This window comes from Ursus americanus, chromosome 12 (genome assembly GCF_024610735.1).
Source record: "Ursus americanus isolate L20-20 chromosome 12, mUrsAme1.1.p, whole genome shotgun sequence".
NCBI lineage: Eukaryota > Metazoa > Chordata > Mammalia > Carnivora > Ursidae > Ursus > Ursus americanus.
Window position 1 is genome coordinate 50367305 of NC_142138.1, and position 19832 is coordinate 50387136.

Sequence of the window (19832 nt, forward strand, 5' to 3'; positions counted from 1 at the left end):
AATTATTTGAAATTGTAGTAATATATATTTTTACACATACATGTATATCATAAATTTTATAAATTTAACCATTTTTTTTAAAGATTTTATTTATTTATTTGACAGAGATAGAGACAGCCAGCGAGAGAGGGAACACAAGTAGGGGGAGTGGGAGAGGAAGAAGCAGGCTCACAGCAGAGGAGCCTGATGTGGGGCTCGATCCCATAACGCCGGGATCACGCCCTGAGCCGAAGGCAGACGCTTAACCGCTGTGCCACCCAGGCGCCCCTAAATTTAACCATTTTTAAGTATAATTCATTGGCATTAATTATATTCGCAGTGTTGTGCAACCATTGGCATTATCTATTTCTAAAACTTCATCACACCAAACAGAAACTCTATAACCATAAAGCAATAACTCCCATTCTCCTTTACCTTCAGCACTTGGAAACCTCTAATCTACTTTCTGTCTCTATGAATTGGCCTCTTCTATATATTCCATCTAAGTAGAACCATACAGTGTTTCTCCTTCTATGTCTGGCTTGTTTAACTTAATGTTTTCAAGGCTTAGCCACACTGTAACATGTATCAGAACTTTATTCCTTTTTATGACTAAATAATACTTCATTGCTGTATATGTGTGTGTATATATAACATTTTAGTCATTAATGTATTCACGGGCACTTGAATTTTTTCCACCTTTTGGTTATTGTGAATAATGCTGTAATGAACACTGAATAATACTGTAATAGAGGTATAAGTCCCTGCTTTCATATCTTTTGAGTATATACTTTGGAGTGGAATTGCTTCATCACATGATAATTCTGCATTTAACATTTTTAAAATGGTGCAGACTTTTCCACAGCAACTGCACCATTTTACATTCCCAGCACTGTCCAAGGGTTCAAATTTCTCTACATCCTCGCCAACACTTGTTATTTTCTGTTTGTTTTTTAAAATTATAGCACATCCTCGCCAATACTTATTTTTCATTAAAAAAAAAAAAGTATAGCCATTCTGGTAGGTGTGGTATCTTATTGTGGTTTTGATTTGATTTTCCCTAATGACTAATGATGTTGAGCATCTTTCCATGTGCTTATTGACCGTTTGTGTATCTTCAGAGAAATATCTGTTCAAGCCTGCTGCCCATTTTTTAATTAAGTTGTTTGTAAATTTGGTATACTTTTGAAACTATCATGGTGGCCAGTGTGGCTGTAGCATATTGATCTGGGAGGAAAATGGAACTAAGAAAAACTGAATTGGCATTCAGTAAACAGTCAATGTAAGACGGCTTTGTAGGCTACAAATTCCACCATAAAAACAAAAAGAAATAATTGAAATGTTCAAAGTATGTCCCGTTTTATACATGGAAAGACCAATGCGGTAACCATAGTGACAGCAGAGGAGATTCAAGAATAGGTTCAGGAAGTCATGTTTGGAAGCTATTGCACTAGTCCAGGCAAGAAGATGATAGTGGCTTAAATTATATTGCTAGAGAAGAGATGATGTGTATGAGATGTTGTTCTGTGAATGGGAGGTATATGCAAAACAACTTCCAAAGGCTGAAGGAGCTCTGAGACTAAAGGAGAAGGCTGACAGATACAGCTTGACAAGGGTGTCTTGGATGGCTGCAAGAGGAGTAGATCTCTGCAATACCACCTCCCTTAAGACCTGCTTTTATAGCCCCTAGGGGCTGAAGAGTACATGTTGAGGGACGATCCAAGAGGAAATTTTTTTTTTTTAAAGATTTTATTTATTTGAGAGAGAGAGAGCACAAGCAGGGGGAGCAGCAGAGGCAGACACCCTGCTGAGCAGGGAGCCCGATGCGGGGCTTGATCCCGGGACCCCGAGATCATGACCTGAGCCGAAGGCAGAACGCTTAACCGACTGCACCACCCCCGTGCCCCTAAGAGGAAAATGTTTAAGAAAAGATGTGGGTTAGTCATATCTCCAAGACAGATCGTGGATGTTATATCCCAAGGGTATACTTAAGGATGTGGTTAAGCAAAAGGAAGGAATGTATGTGTGTGTGTTGGGAGGGGGTGGAATCTATGCCCCAGAATGCTTCATATCACAGAATGATCATCATAGCAGATTTGTCCAAGATGGCAGTGATTTGGTTCACACAGATGTCTTTTTAAGTTACAGCTGACAGGACTTGCTAGTAGATTAGGTGTGTGATGGTCACAGAAATGGGGAATTCAGTCTGAGGAATAATTCCTAGGTTTGAGGTTAAATTAGTGGGTGAGTAGGTACTGTAATGAATGATACATGGAAGATAAGTTAAGGGGGAAATTAAGATTTCTCTTTGGACCATGTTAAATTTGAGATGCCCATAAGGCATTCAAATGGAAATGTTAAATAGTATGATATATGAATATGGAGCTCAAAGATTTGTCAGCTTATATATTGCTTTAAAATCAAGGATTGAATGAAGTAATTTAGTTTATACTGAGAAGAGAAGGCCAAAGACTAGCTCTGTAGCATTCCTAACATTTAGAGGTCAGATTGAGAAGAAGAACCAGCAAAAGAAGACTGAGTCAGGGGCACCGAGGTGGCTCAGTTGGTTAAGCATCCATCTTTTGATTTCAGCTCAGGTCGTGATTTCATGGGTTGTGAGATCAAGCCCTGCATATGGCTCTGCTCTCAGTGTGGAGTCTGCTTTTCCCTTTCCCTTTGCTCCTACCCCCCCACTCTGAAATAAAATAAATAAATCTTAAAAAATAAAAAAGAATTTCACCTGTAAAACGGTCTAGATCTGGTGGTTTAAGATTTTTATTTATTTATTTGAGAGAGAGCAGGAGTGAGCAAGCATGAGCAGTGGGGTGGGGTAGAGGGAGAGGGAGAAACAGACTCCTCACTGAGCAGGGAGCCCAATGTGGGGCTCAATCCCAGGACCCTGGGATCATGACTTGAGCCGAAGGCAGATGCTTAACCGACTGAGTCATCCAGCGTCCTAGATCTGGTGGTTTAAAAAAAGGAAGACTGAGTCACCAGTAAGGTAGAATAAAATTCACATAAATATGGGGCAAGTGGTTGGCTCAGTGGGTTAAGTGTCTGCCTTCAGCTTAGGTCATGATTCTGGGGCCTTGGGATCAGCCCCAGGTAGGGCTCGCTGCTCAATGGGGAGCCTGCATCTTCCTATCTCTCTGCCCCTCCCCCCTGCTGGTGCGCGCGCTCTCTCTCTCTCTCTCTCTTTTGCTCTCTCTCAAATAAAATCTTAAAAAAATAAGATTTTAAAAAGATAAATAAATATATAAAAACATGTTTATATAAACATATAAAAATATATAAATATAGATCAGCCTCACTAGCAATCAGAGAAATCAAATTAAAGCCACAGACTCAATTTCACTACCTTCAGACTGATGAAAATAAAAAGTCTAACAATAACAGGAATTGGAAGGAACATGGAACAAGACCTTCCCTAAGCTGCTGATGAGAAAAATATATGATAGCATTAATTATTTAAAATTTTAATTTAATTAAAATTTTTAAAAAAGATTTTATTTATTTGTCAGAGTACAAGCAAGGGGAGCGGCAGGCAGAGGCAGAAGCAGGTTTCCTGTTGAGCAAGGAGCCTGATGCGGGACTTGATTCCAGGACCCTGGGATCATGACCTGAGCTGAAGGTAGACACTTAACCAACTGAGCCACCCAGGCATCCCTAATTTTAAAAATGCTTAAATAAGCTAATATTTTAGATTTTTTCTGCTAAATCTAAGAAAAAAATCTTTTGGTAACTTTTATTACATCTTATTTTACTATTATTATTTTAGGATGAGGAAAGGATAAATATCAGATATTAATCTTTAAACAATATTTTCATTTTTAAAAAGTTTTCATAATGAAACTTCAGGTTTTATGTTGGCAGAGAAAATCATCTATGAAGTGTTGGCAAAGTAGTAGGATTCCTTAGAAGGATTCCTTAGAATTCCTTAGTAGTAGGATTCTCCTTTCTTTGGGGGTTTATGTATCTTTTTAAAATTTTTTTTAAGTAGGCTCCATGCCCAATGTGGTGCTTGAACTCAGGACCGTGAGATGGAGAATCATGTGTTCCACCAACTGAGCCAGCCAGGTGCCCTGGGCTTATGTGTGTCTTACCGTTATTTGGACACTTTCTGTGATTAATACTGTAGGTTGGCTACCTCAAAGTCCCTTTCCAACCCCTTTTTCCCTTTGTTGTGAAATGACTACATTGCCCAGCTCCCAGCTCCCTTCCTGCAAGGGGTAGCTATGCATCAAAATCCTGGTCTATGAGAGCAATGCCTGTTAGGTCACTGTGTCCTCCTGTTCTTTCTCGTTGTCTAAAAACAAGAACCAGACAGAAGTGCAGCAGTCATTTGGTGAGTTTGTTGCAATAATCATGTAGATAATAGATGAGAAGCATGAAGGTAAAAAGCCAGTATATATGGACAGAGCTTAGGTCCCTGATGTCATCACTGAGCTGCTATAGCAGCTTTGGACCTGGACCTGGACCTGTGGGGATGAGACAGATCCCTTTGAGGTTGAGCTAATGATAAAATGAAATGCACAAAATACAAGTTCTTATAATGTTGCTACTATAGAGTAAGAATACTCAGCTGAAAAATTAATACTTTGAGCTTTTGGTTATCATAAATATATGTGCGTGTTTGTGTGTGTGTGTGTGTGTGTGTGTAATCAATTTACTTGTGTTCCCTAATGAAAGAATATAAGGATAATGCTCTTCTTAATATGCTACATTAGAATATTTAACTTAGAAAAATTAGTATCATTAAAGGTATACTTTAGACCTAAAGGTATCTTAACATGTAGGACTGTTTCTGTTTTTTTTATAGGTGAGAAAACAGGCCTTGAGAGAGGTTATATAACTTATTCAGAGTTACTTAATGATTTTACCCATTTCATGTTTTTACTAGAATGTAGCCTAAGAGCACTGAATCGAATACTACATGATGAAATACTCAATAAACCTATGGAAACACTTAAACTTGCTATTCCATCAGGGATATATACTCTTCAGAATAATTTACTCTATGTGGCACTGTCAAATCTGGATGCAGCTACTTATCAGGTACTTAAAATATATTTCTAGTAGTTCTTTTAAAAAACAAAAAAACAGACAATAATATTAGCTGTTTTCTTTTTCAGGTCACATATCAGTTGAAAATTCTTACAACAGCATTATTTTCTGTGTCTATGCTTAGTAAAAAATTAGGTGTGTACCAGTGGCTGTCCCTAGTAATTTTGATGACAGGAGTTGCTTTTGTACAGGTAACTATTCAAGATAAGTATACCTTTCATTTTTATCACAGTTTCAAAACCTTATTTACTGTGCATGGAGAATATGGTTCTGTTAATTGTTGAAGCAAATAAATGCTTATTCTCACAACTGACATATTTTTTTGAAGGCTTCCTTTGAGCAATATTACACTGGGGCTGCAGCTGATAAATAAATAAAACTCTGACTGATTTCACTTAGCCTTATACTCTACATCCATCTATCTTGTTACAAATGGCAAGGTTTCATTCTTTTTTATGCTTGAGTAATATTCTACCATATATATATATATATATATATATATATATATATATATATATATATATATATATATATATATATATATGATTTCACTCATATGTGGCATTTAAGAAACAAAACGAACGAAGAAAAAAAAGACTTAACTATACAGAACAAATTGATGGTTACCAGAGAGGAGGCAGGTGGGGAGATGGGGGAAATAGGTGAAGGGAATTAAGAGTACACTTACCTTGAGCCCTTAGTAATATATGGAATTATTAAATTACTAAACTGTATACTTGAAACTAATGTAGTTAACTGTATTGGAATTTAAACAAGGAAATGAATGAATGAGTGAAAGAAAAATTTTAAATTAAAATAAATAAAAATCAAATTATCTGACATAAAGAAATAAATCTAATTAGGGAAATAAGATACTGCATATAAAACAAATCTGATTTTTACTGGATGTCTGAGCATTCGAGTTTCTTATTGTCTCTCAGCTTCCCTGATACTATTCTTTCCTGGTTCTTCTCATCTTTCTAATGATTCCTTGTTGGGTTCCTTCCTGGGGTCCTTTTCCTTGATCCTTGATACTTGATATTGGGGTTGCTGGTAGGCTTGTTCTTTCCCTTAAATTATATCTTTATTTTTGGATCCATCATCCATTCTGTAGGTTTTTATTAACACTTAAATGTTCATGGTTCCTTAGTCTATGTCATTACCTGTAATTTCAGATTTGTATATCTAAAAACCTGTTGGATATCTTAGCTTGGTTATTCAATACACCTTATAAACTGAGCATATCCAAAACATAACTTTATCTTTTCTTCTACCAAACCTATTCTTGTTTCTATTTCTTCCGTCATTATTTACTCTTACTGGGAGTTGGCCTAGACTCTTCCTGATGCTTGTACATCTAATCAGTCACTAAGACCTTGCTGATTCTGCTTTCTTTTTTTTTCCTAAGATTTTATTTATTTATTTGAGAGGGACAGAGAGTGCACACGATCAGGGGGGAGGGGCAAAGGGAGAAGCAGGCTCCCTGTTGAACAGGGGGCCCTAGGAGGACCTGATCCCAGGGCCCAGGGACCATGACCTGAGCTGAAGGCAGACACTTCACCAACTGAGCCACCCAGGTGACCCCTGATTCTGCTTTCTAATACTTCTTGATTCTGTCCTTATCTGTCTTTTATATCACTTCCCCAGTTCATGTCTTCTTTGTTTCTCACATGATTACCTCCTGATTTTTTTTTTTTTTTTTTTACTGCAGTCTTACCTGTCCCTGAAAACTCAAGCTCCATGTAGTCACCACTATGGTTTATCTGTGATTTTATTTATTTGTCAGAGAGAGTGCGCACAAGCAGGGGAGTGGCAGGCAGAGGCAGAAGCAGACTCCCCACTAAGCAGGGAGCCTGACGCAGGGCTCGATCTGAGGACTCTGGGGTCATGACCTGAGCCAAAAGCAGATGCTTAACTGACTGAGCCACCCAGGCATTCCCAGTATGGTTTATCTAAAAACAAATCCAATCATTTCAGTTTCCTGCCATCCAGAGTGTGGTATGTCTATCTTGAATAAATATTTTATTTTTAAACAATGCAAGCATTTTTTAAAGATTTTATTTTTAAGTCATGTCTATACCCATTGTGGGGCTCAAAGTTACAAAACCCCGAGAACTAGAGTTGCATGCTCTACCAACTGAGCCAGCTAGGTGCCCCTTGAGTAAATATTTCTAATAATTATTTTTAAATGAGTATTACAAAAATGTGTCATTTCAAACCCATATTTTCATAGATATTACTAAGGATAAGGTAAAGTAGGTATTACATTTTAAAAAGTGAGGTTTTAAATTAAAATATCGAGTAATAAATAGTTCAGGTGGAACACAGATTTGACAAAAACCATGAAGATGATAGTTTCAGGAACACTGATCTAGAGGCTAAAGCCCACGGTGTGTTAACATGATACTGTATGGAGCTTCCATAATTACAAACAGCTCCACACTAACTTTTGCTGCTCCAACAGTTCACACTCCGAATTTCTACAACTTATAGAAGCTGTTTTGTGCATCTGTGCATTTACTCATTCTCTTTCTCTTTTTTAGGGAATTTTTTTGAAATTGTAAGTTGTAACAGTAATATCACAATGGGAAAAAAATAAAATGATTCTAAGGTTTTCTTTCAAAAGCTCTCCTCTGCAAATCCCCAAGAATGGTATTGGTTGCATTTTTATCTTAAGGTCTGAGAGTGAGCTCTAAATATGCACTTTGTAAAATATCATAAGGACTAAACTATAGTTTTGTTTTTCTTTTTGTTCAGTGGCCCTCAGATTCTCAAGAGCTTGATTCTAAGCAACTTTCAGCTGGTTCTCAGTTTGTAGGCCTCATGGCAGTTCTCACAGCATGTTTTTCAAGTGGCTTTGCTGGGGTTTACTTTGAGAAAATCTTAAAAGAAACCAAACAATCAGTGTGGATAAGAAATATTCAGCTTGGTAAGTTTTAAATGCTTTCTAATATATATTTTTTAATGATTATATTGTTAGGTTTAAAGATTACTATATATCTTTAAATAAATAAGCCTCCCATAAAATCTGCCATTGATACAAATATCTGGCGAGGTTTTTGCTTTTTAAAACGTTGTATTTTAAACGAATGCCTTTTATTCTGGAAATGGAATTTTAGGTCTGTGACATAAGGGTGTATGCAGCATGTTTCAGTCCTCACTATTTGGAGACTTAGGAACTTTAATCTTGGTTGCTACAATTCTTAGGGAAGATGTTACAGATGACATATTTTCCTCCTGAAAAAGGAGATTAAAATACTTGGCAAATTTCAGTTATATAATACATGTTATTAACTGTTATCACCATGGTCTATATCAAATACCCACGATGTACTCTTTAAATATCTTACAGTTTTACTTGTCAATTTTACCTCAGTGAAGCTGAAAAAGAAAAAAAAAGATACTTAAATGGAGAAAGCCTGAAATGATGAAATTTTCATCTTTGTTTTAAAATCTTAATACCTCTTTTTATTTCAAAATGTTATGTTTTAGCTTTTAAATACTGCGTCATTTTTGTAACTGAAAGTAAATAGTTTAAAACAAAACACACCTCACATATTGAAGGATTGCCTTTAAACAAATATTTTTTTAAGATTATTTATTTATTTGAGAGAAAGAGAGAGCAGAGTGAGCAAGCAAGAGACTATGAGTGGTGGGGGAGGGGCAAAGGGAGAGGGAGAATCAGATTCTCCAGGGCTCAATCCCAGGACCCTGGGATCATGACCTGAGCTGAAGGCAGATGCCCAACCGAGTGAGCCACCCAGGCACCCCTGAACAAATATTTAAACTATTTATATACAGTATTATAACCTTTAAATCCTTATACAAAGATTCTAGCATTTAGTAGTCCTGGTATATATTCATTCTGGGAAATGCTACATGTGAGAGATAGCTCAGTTGCAAATCAACCATTCTATCTTAAGCCTCTGTCCTTGTGGTTTTGGAGCTCATCTTTGGAAACATTTTTTTTCTGTCTACATCAACTTAACAGGTAATATCATGACTCCCTTGGTAGTAGTCCAGCCCTCCACAGTGAATATCCGTACTCCTAATGGCCTATATTTTAAGTGAAACCATCCCAAACAAACCTTCCAAATTTAATTAGTCCGTCTTTCTAGCCGTTTTCAAATAATGTGATAACAGACAAACTAAACCTTCATTTTTATCACAGGATTTATTTCAGTTTCTGTGCAAAATTTGCAGAAATATAGCAAGTTGGATTTTTTAAAAGAATATTTGACGTAAATACTTTTAAAGATTAAATTAGCTTCTTTTTGTTCATTTGTCTAGAAGGAAAGTACAGAGGTTTGAAAAGCACCAACCAATTTAATTCACCATTTCAGAAACAGTGTATCTGTAGATAGTGGATAAGAACACTTGATTTTGTGGTCAGACCAACTCAAATCCTGATTTCATCACTTAACCACCTGTGTGGCCTTAGGGTTGTTACTTAATCTTCCTCTGCTTCACTTTCCTCATTGATAATTATAGTAACTTATACTATAACTAACTATAGTGTATCTATATAGTAACTATATGCTATAACTAACTATATAGCTTAATTATAGTACTAACTCCACATGTTGCTATGACTAAATGAGTTAATACTTGTAGAGTGTTTAGAATAAAGTACCTTACATAGTAAGCACTAACATCAGCTATTTATATAAATATGCAAATACCAGGAAAGAAAAATATTAAAAGATTGTGTGATTGCCCCAAATTTTCTTGAGTTCTAAGATACAAACAAAAAGCCAGAATTCATGATTCTGTGGTACGTCATGGGTTTCTTATTCTTTAACTTGACCTCATAACAATCTAGTGAATGGTAAGCTAACTCAGAGTTTCGAATAGGATATATAAATAAGTTGTAGATAATTTGAGATTACAAAAACAGAAATTAAAATGTTTATTAAAAACTTCAATTATTTGAGAGAGAGAGTGAGAGTGTGCATACCCACATGCATGCACTAGTAGGGGGAAGGGCAGAGGAAGAAGGAGGGGGAGAAGCAGATTCCCCCCACTGAGCATGGAGCTGATTCTATCCCAGGACCCGAGCCAAAGTCAAACGCTTAACCAACTGAGCCACCCAGGTGCCCTGAAATTAAAACATTTTGATAGCATTTTTCAAGTATCAAACTGTCAAAGATTAGCAAATTGATAAGATCCAACGTTAGCCAGAGAGTGGAGAAACAGAAACTCTTATTACCTATGATTGCCAGGACTGTAGATTGATATAACCTATTGGATCTCAAATTGGGAATGTTTAACAAAATTTTAAATAAATGCTTTGATGCAAAAATTCCACTTCTGGATAAAAATTTATTCTACAGATATACTTACACAAGAGCACAAGGATAGATGCTCAAGGTTATTTATTTTAGCATTGGTTATAATTGTAAAAAATAGATAACATGTAGAAGATTGCTCAAATAAATTATCAATATGATTAAGTGCAGTGGTTAAGATCATAGAGTCCAGAGCCACACTGCCTGGATTCATATCCAAAGTCCATCACTTACCAGCAGTGTGAGCTCAGACACGTTTATTTAACTTCTCAGTGTATCAGTTTCTTCATCTATAAAATGGGCATAAGAGTATCTACCTAATAGGATTGTTGTGAGTTAACATACATAAAGCACTTGGAACAACTTGTGGTACATGATGTTATGTATGTATTTCAGATTATTATTATTATCCATACAATGAAATATTATACAACTGATAGAATGCAATAGATCTGTACATACTGACATTTATGTAACCTCTGTACTATATACCTTGTTTTGTCATTATCAAGTGTTATTTTTATTTATTTTTAAAAAGATAGATTTATTTATTTATTTAGCACGTGGGTGGGAGGAGCAGAGGGTGAGGGAGAGAGACCCTCAAGTAGATTCCACCCAGAGCACAGAGTTCACAGAGCACAGAGCCTGATGCAGGGCTTGATCTCATGACCCTGAGATCATGACCTGAGCCAAAACAAAGAGTCAGCTGCTTAACCAACTGAGCCACCCTGGTGCCCCTCAAGTGTTATTTTTTATAATTAAAACATAGAAAACTAATACCATCATAAGTGTTTCTTTTTGTATTTTTTATTTTTCCAGTTTTGTAAGTTTGTAATATTTTCATGTTCAAAATTAGACATCTTAAAATGATTGATATACACCTGAAACTGATATAACACTGTATATTAACTGTACTAGAATTAAAATAAAAAATTTAATTAAAAATGATTGAGTTGGCAGGATGCCTGGGTGGCTCAGTTGGTTAAGTGTCTGCTTTCAGCTCAGGTCGTGATCCTGGAGTTCCAGGATCGAGTCCCACATCGGGCTTCCTGCTTGGCAGGGGGCCTGCTTCTGCCTCTGCCCATTGCCCCACTTGTTTTCTCACTCTCTCTCTCAAATAAATAAATAAAATTAAGGAAAAAATTTTAAAAATGATTGTGTTGGCATAAATAAAATTAAAAGAACATTTCATATCCCTTTCAGTTCCTTTCCATCATGGAATCTTCAAGTAGTTACGGCTTTATAAAAAAATTGCTTCACCCTTCACTTTTTGACTACAAATATTACCAGACACTACTCTTAACAGGTGGTCCCTGCAGGCATTCATTTCTTTATAGTTTAGGATTGCTCCTAGAAATCTCTTAGATCTAGTAGTTATGTGACAAACTCTGTGGTACAACTAAGGAGCGCAGGAGTGAATAAGACATAGTTTCTCTTCTCACTGAACTGGCTTTCCTTTACAGTGAGACTATAGTAATGACAGTTTCTAATGTTGTGTGACTATTTCTTAGCTTTGAATTTTTGGATACTACTTATTGTACCTTCAAAACTTCTTAATAAGGAAAAATGCAGTGCCACATACCTGAGCTTTTATATCTGCCTATATAAATATGAATATATGAAAATTCAGAGCTAGCAATAGGAAGGTACGAGACAATGAATATGCCAAAAGTGACCATTTTTCAAATATTTGAATGGGACAGCCATGTAGTCATGTAATGTAAGCATTATATATATTTTAAAAGTTTTTATTTATTTATTTATTTATTTATTTATTTATTTATTTATTAGAGAGAGAGAGAGAGCACAAGAGCAGGGGGGAGGGAAAGGGGAAGGGAGAGGGAGAGAATCTGAAGCAAACTCCACACTGAGTGTAGAGCCCATTGAGGGGCTTGATCTCACAACCACAAAATCATGACCTGGGCTGAAACCAAAAGTTGGCTGGTTAATTGGCTGGGCCACCCTGGTGCCTGAAGCACTGTATTTTTAGTGTTCCAAAGTTGGTAATCTCTGCTCTTTTCTACATTCTCCTGTCCTTGTCTTATAGTTGTAATATAGTACACTAAGTATAATTTTGTTAGATTTACATAAATATCCAAGTAAAAGATTTTTGTTTAAATTTTAGTTACTTATTTTTTTAAAAGATTTATTTACTTATTTGAGAGAGGGAAAGCAGGGGGGAAGACCAGAGAAAGAGGGAGAAGCAGACTCCACGCCGATCAGGGAGCCCAAACTGGGGCTTATCCCACGTCCCCAGGACCCCAGGATTATGACTGGAGCTGAAGCAGAAGCTTAACTGAGCTGAGCCACCCAGGTGCCCCCAAGATTTTTTAAGTAGTCAAATTTTATCAAAATGAAAAGCTAAATATAAAATTATTTGGAAAGTCAATGGAAAAGTATTTCTCCAGACAAACTAAATGACACATGACATAAACTTTATTATTTTTTTTTTTTTAGGTTTCTTTGGGAGTATATTTGGATTAATGGGTGTATACATTTATGATGGAGAATTGGTGTCAAAGAATGGATTTTTTCAGGGATATAACCGACTGACTTGGATAGTTGTTATTCTTCAGGTAAAACATTTAAAGTCTTATATTTAATGCTGATAAACTTTATTTTAATGTAGATAATCACAGTAGCTCCTCATGTATGAGGTGAGGGAAAAAGAGTCCTCCTGTTGGTGTTCTCATTATATCTAGTTTATTCAGGGAAGTTAAAATAGAACTGGTCTTAATGCCATAATGAAAACTTACTTTGAAAAGGTCATAAATGAACTTTATGGCATTTAAATTTGACATAATTAAAATCAAGTGTAAGAATAAGAGAGTTGAAGCTGAAAGCAAATATAACTTTTGATTTTTTTACAATTCTTGTTGTATAGGAAGTCTGTGATCAGCCCATTAAGGCTCAAAAGCAGATCTAGATATTTAAATCTGTAACAGTTAATTGCCATATATTGTAGTTACATATTAAAATATTCCTATCAAATTATCTAAGTTTGTAATTTGAAATTGTTAAAGGGTTGAATAGTTTCATCATCAAAAATACACTTGATTACTCTGGAGGATATAAAAGTGAAGATACAAGTCACTGTCCTCACAAAGCCTTTCTTTAGAGGTATTTGAAGCTGTAAGAAGCAAGGTCTCTTACAGAAGTTGGGTGAAGATAGCAAAGGATAGTTGTGTTTTGAAAGCAGAAAGAATACTTCTATTTTTAAAATAGGAGAAAAGAGACAAGGATAAGTGGAAATTCAGAGGAAATTTGAAGTCGAGATGGGGTAGTCAAGAGGGTTTGTATGATGGCTTTTATCCTAGCAGAGGGAAGCCCTCTTCTGTAAGACTTGAGTAAGATAAAGAAGGTTTGGTATGGTTGATATGAGGGTGCCAGGAGGTAATAGAACATCAATTGTAGTGAACTCAGTTGGCATAGTTTGTGACTTTCACTAATAATAATCTTTTGTCATGTGAAGAGGTACAGTGAAAGTTGTTAACATGGGTAATCCAGATTTAGGATTTATAAGTAGAGTGTGGCAGAAAACAAAGCTATGTAGTATGGTAAAACCTCATTATTTAAGTAGTCACAATTTGGAATCTGAGAGGGATTTGGTAGAAAGTTCTTTCTACAGTTTTTTTAGGAAGAGTAATCTGACAGCAATAAAACGTAGATTGCTGAGAAGCTGGAGGAAGAAAGCCAAGTAAAATAAATTTCAAGTTACACTTTATTTTTCTTCAAAAGTAAAAACATTTCACTGATCTGAGTGACCAGTCTTTCCACATTTGTCTGAACAAGTGATGTTTAATTACTAAATTGGTTGAGGGTAGTTGTTTTAGTCACAGTATAGTCAAACTATATTATAACAAATTGCAGGTTACGCTTGTAGTTACTTCAGCAGGTAACTTTTGAAATAAGAGGTCTGTTGAACAAAACCTGGAAGTCTATTGGTTATAGGATATGTTTAATAAAAATCACTTATTATAAAGGGATAAAATTTATAGGACAAAAGCTTAAAGCTTCATTGAGTAATGAGATTGTTTTGAGAAGCAGTTTTATATATGTTTAAAATAATCTTTTAAAACTTTTGCAGGCACTTGGAGGCCTTGTAATAGCTGCTGTTATTAAATATGCAGATAATATTTTAAAAGGATTTGCAACCTCTTTATCCATAATATTATCAACACTGATATCCTATTTTTGGCTACAAGATTTTGTGCCAACCAGGTAATATATTCTTTTCTATTTCTTTAAGTCTCCAAAATATATAGAAAAATAAGAATTCTTAATAAGATCTGGTATGAAAAATTTTGTTTTATTACAACTTTTGAAGAATCAAGGAAATAATAGTAAAAAAATCCATTTAACGATCTTTTTTTATTTTTAAAAAAATTATTTAAATTCAATTTAGTTAACGTATATTGTATTATTAGTTTCAGGGGGACAATTTAGTGATTTCATCAGTTGCATATGACACCCAGTGCTCATTACATCATGTACCCTCCTTAATGCCCGAGACCCCAGTTACCCTATCCCCCATCCACCTCCCCTCCAGCAACCCTCAGTTTGTTTCCTAGGGTTAAGAGTCTCTATGGTTCACCTCCCTCTCTGTTTTTATCTTTTTTTAAAAACATTTTAAAATTTAAATTCAATTAATTAACATATAATGTATTATTGATTTCAGAGGTACAGGCCTGTGATTCATAAGTCTTATATAATACCCAGTGCTCATTACATCACATGCCCTCCTTAATGTCCATCACCCAGTTACCCCATCCCTCCACCCACTCCCCTCCAGCAACCCTGTTTGTTTCCTGTTATGCAACTGTCTTTTTAAAAAGATTTCAAACTAAATGCATAAAAGAAAATCTTCCACTAGAAAGTTTTTATACAAATTTGACTAGCCAGAATTTTCCCAATAGATTGGAAAATTTTTTCCAAACTTTTTTCCCCAAAGTAAAATATCATATAAAAAAGTTCATAAGTCATATAAAGTTATAATATAAATCATATACTGGCATTTTTATGTGTGGAATTGATGTAAGTAAAGCCAGGAGAGTAGATGGCATTCTTGAAGAGAATAGTTTATGTAGAGAATGTGGTGCATGAGAAAACTCTTTTAGGTGGTGGCAGGAAGAAGAGTGGTTGGGAAGAGAACTTCAAAAGGAATGATGGGTGAGGCAGGAGACCCAGGATGTGCAGTGTCATGGATGCCAAGGGAGGAGACAGAGTCAGGAAGAATGAAGTGTGATTAATACCCATTACAGCTGGTATTGAATGTCCTATTATTTTTTTTATAGTTATTAATTTATAATCCCAGAGTAATGAGATTATATCTTAGTGGATTCCAGGTTACTATTCTTCGTTTTCCTCTAACTTCACTCCCCTCCTCATCTTCTCAACCTCTATACTTTGGAGTCTCCGAAAGATCTGTCCTTGAACCTCTTATTTACACTCCCTCGGGTGATCTCTATTCTCAGGGCTTTATTTTTTTATTTTTTATTTTTTTAATGATTTTTTATTATATTATGTTAGTCACCATACAGTACATCCCCAGTTTCTGATGTAAAGTTCAATGATTGATTAGTTGCGTATAACACCCAGTGCACCATGCAATACGTGCCCTCCTTAGTACCCATCACTGGTCTATCCCATTCTCAGGGCTTTAAATACCACCTGTATGCTGATAACTTTCCCTTCCCTACCTTTCCCTTCCTCCCTCCCTCCCTCCCTCCCTCCGTTCCTTCCCTCCTACCCTCCCTTTTTCTTTCCTTCTTTCCTCCTTTCTTTCTTTCTTTCTTTCTTTCTTTCTTTCTTTCTTTCTTTCTTTCTTTCTTTCTTTCTTTCTTTCTTTCTTTCTTTCTTCTTTCTTTCTTTCTTTCTTTCTTTCTTTCTTTCTTTCTTTCTTTCTTTCTTTCTTCTTTCCTCTCTCTTTCTTCTTTCATATTTTAATTTGAATTTCAGGCTCGTATATTTAATTGCCTACTTGACATTTTCCCTTGAATGTCTACTACATAATTCATTCCCTGTCCTTATAAGGGTTTCCCAATTTAGTAAATTTTAGTAAATGGCAGCACCTCCATTATTCCAGTTGCTTAGGCCAAAATTCTCCTTGACTTAAACAGGAACAGTTTATCCACAGTAACCTAAGAAAGGGCTATAGATATAGATGTAGACAGAAAGTTAAAATATTTGGAAGTTCTTTAAATTCTGAGTGAAGTGGGAAGTAAGGTCATCAACTTCTCTTTACCCTTCTCTTGAACACATCATTCTAATCTAGAAATAAAGCCTGTCACCTCTTCCTTTTTAATATCTCTAGAGTTAACCACTTCTCACAACTTCCACTGCTACTACCCTGGTCCAAGGCATACTCATTTTATCATCTGGATTAAGGAAATAGTCTCTTGATTTATCTCCTTGTTTCTTCTTTTGCTCTGTCCCCCTACAATGTTCTTCATTCAGCAAACAGACTATTTCCAATGTAAATTAGATCATATCACCACTCTGCTCAGAAACCTTTTACTTTCCATGTCACCTAAAAGTTGTCATTCTTAATGGCCTATTTGATATGGCCCTCAGCTACCTTTCTGTCCTCGTCTGATATTACTTTCTTCTTGTTTACTTTTTCCTCCCTCCCTTCCTTTCTTTCCTCCCTTTCCTTCCTTCCTCCCTCCCTTCCTCCCTTCCTTTCCTTCCTTTTTCTTTTCCTTCCTTCCTTTCTTTCTCTTTCCCTCCCTTCCTCCCTTCCTCCCTCCCTTCCTTCCTTCCTTCCTTCCTTCCTTCCTTCCTTCCTTCCTCCCTTCCTCCCTTCCTTCCTTCCTTCCTTCCTTCCTTCCTTCCTTCCTTCCTTCCTTCCTTCCTTTTTTATCTACAGTAACCTCTTTGGCACGGGCTTTACTATCCCTTCAGTCATCTTGATACTCATCCCCTATGTATTCACATGACAAAGTCCCTCACACCTCACATCCTCAGGTCTTGGTTCAAATTTACTTTATCAGGAGACCTTGCTAAATAAAAGAGCACACCCCCCCCCCATTCTAACATTCTTTTCTCCTTTCTTCAGAAGATTTATTACCATCTTATAAGTCAGCAAGACCAGAGCTTGGCCTATAATAGGTACTCTGTGTGTTTGAATGAATGTTCAAGATCTTAAAATACAGCTAGTAAAATTCATTTGTGTTATTGAGAGTGAGATAGGATTATGGATGGAATGTGGCAGCAGAAAAACATAATATGCTCTTTATATTTCTGTATTGAACATTTATGGTTTCATTCTTCTAGCAACCTGGACAATAGGTCTGGGACACACATGTTGAAATGTGTAATTTTTCTGAGGCATGAATTTAAAAGTATTTCTGTTTCTAGTTTGGTATGGGAAAGACTAGCCTAACAACTAGGGTCTATATCTTAATGATCCTTTAGCCTCTATTCATTAAATGGGGGAAATTACGTGCTAATGTATTATTTGTGTGTGTTTGGAACTTTATTTTAATATTTTGGAACTGTGGATTTTTGGGGTACATTTAAAAAGGCATACCTTTAAAAAAAATAACACCTCATATAAGGCTGTCAACTTTAAATCTTTGAACCATGCAGAGAATAAACAATAAACAAGTAAATGAAAAGGTAAATCAGTAGAGGGATAAAAGGTAGTAGTTTGTCAGTAAGATATATACCTGCACGTAAATCCATGTTTCTGAGGGACTGTGAAAGGTATGTTGGGATGAAGATAAAAAGAGAAAAGACAGTGATTCTGTTATTATTGAATGAATGAATGTTTTGACACTGAGTCAGATGAAGGACATGGATTATTTTTCTTATCCTATAACTAGACCCTCTATCTTTATGTATTCTTATTTTTGTGAAGAACATCTCTTAAGCAATAAATACAGTGACCTCTGTTCCAGATGTATTAATATATTTTCCTTTGTTATCCCCATTTCACTTCCTAAAACTGCTTTGTTTTGTTTGTTGCTTTCTCAGAAGTAGTTCTCCTGTACTTGCCTTTCTGATTGCTCCTTTAGTAACCTATCAATCCTTACTCACTCTCTCATTCATCTCATTCACTGCTGTGTCTTATCTGTCCTCTCTATGAAGATAAGTCCCAATTTCACTTCAACTCTAGATCCCTATTTTCAGCTGACTGCTAAACATCTCTGTTGGTATTATATCACCAGTATTCCCTTTCCTAACTTATTTTTCTAGTGTTGATTATTTTGCTTACTGATATTAACCATCCTTGCATTTAGGCTTGTTTATTCTTCTATCAAAAATTTATTAAGTGTTCACTATGCCTTCCTTTTACTGTACCAGATCCTGGAAAAACAAGAATGTATGAATGAGATATGATTTCCTCTCTTCAAGGAGATCACAGGGATTAGAGAGATAGACATGTGAATAAATGAGAATTTTATGATCAGTATATACAACTCTGTTGGAAATCAGGTGCTTAAATCCTTGAAATAATTATTGTATTCTGATAGTTTTTTCCCAACAATTTTTTTTTCTCTCAGAACCATCTAAAAATAGCTGTCTTGACAGGTGGGGGTTTTCTGACATCGTTAGGTATTCTAGTAGATCCTGTTAGAAATTTCATAGAATGGATTCCTGCAGTGGGTAGAAAATTGGATCAGACAACTTTTCAGTTGAGCATGTGATTCTATGTAATTCCAGAGGTCCAGAAAGCTAGGCAAAGGTCAGAATTCCTGACAAAGTTTTCAGTCAGAAGCTTTTCCAAAGCCTAGATAATTATGAAATGTTCCTGTAGTAGTAATTTTCTTCAAGAGGTATTGTAGGAAGTTTTATGTTACCATAATCTTACATGTGTACCTGCATCCAAGGCTTTTGAAAAGTTGCCCATTTACATCAAGCCAACACTAGATACTTATCACAGCAGATAATTACTGAGCTCCCTCTATATCCTAGGCACTCGGGGTATAATGATGAATGAAGAGCACATGGTTAAGCAGGGGTGCAGATGTGTCAATAATGCATCATTTAATATAGTGTAATAAATGTTATCATAAAGTACCTCTGCCTAGAGGAATGAGCCTTGGAGACATTGGATCTGAGTTATGAATCATCAATTTTCTTGGGAGAAAGGACACTGCAAGGAGAGGAAATAGCATCTACAATGACACTGTCCTGAAAGGCACACTGTGTTCACTGAATGGAGTAGCTAAATTATAGATTGGGTGGGTGGAATATGAGAGATGAGGTCAGAAGGACCACATTAGGAAGGGCCCTTTATGTCATAATAAGGGTTGTGATCTTTTTCCTTTATAGAACAAATGTTTATTGTGGTAAAGCTCATGGGGGTGACTTTGTACTGTTAATAGAAACTTTAAAACCAAGACTAACTCATGTCCCTGTAATAGTACTTTGAAGAATATACCTCCACTTTAAGTTCCAGTACCAGTTTAAGTTCATTTCCAGTTTATAATAAGGCATATTATATCTCTGGATAGATAAAATAAAGAATGAACTGAGTCTACCTGCATTTTAAAC

At 35.8% G+C, this 19832-nt stretch overlaps 1 protein-coding gene across 5 annotated transcripts in view; it reads left to right on the forward strand.

The window, feature by feature from the left end:
• SLC35A3 (solute carrier family 35 member A3) overlaps positions 1-19832 on the forward strand; it is a 70725-nt gene that overhangs the window by 46219 nt on the left and 4674 nt on the right. For all 5 annotated transcript variants that reach the window (XM_045801700.2, XM_045801698.2, XM_087866128.1 and 2 more), the window contains exons 3-7: positions 4880-5034; positions 5112-5234; positions 7801-7972; positions 12789-12907; positions 14419-14552. In XM_045801700.2, the coding sequence (XP_045657656.2) occupies positions 4880-5034; positions 5112-5234; positions 7801-7972; positions 12789-12907; positions 14419-14552 (703 nt within the window). The remainder of the gene's footprint in view (positions 1-4879; positions 5035-5111; positions 5235-7800; positions 7973-12788; positions 12908-14418; positions 14553-19832) is intronic.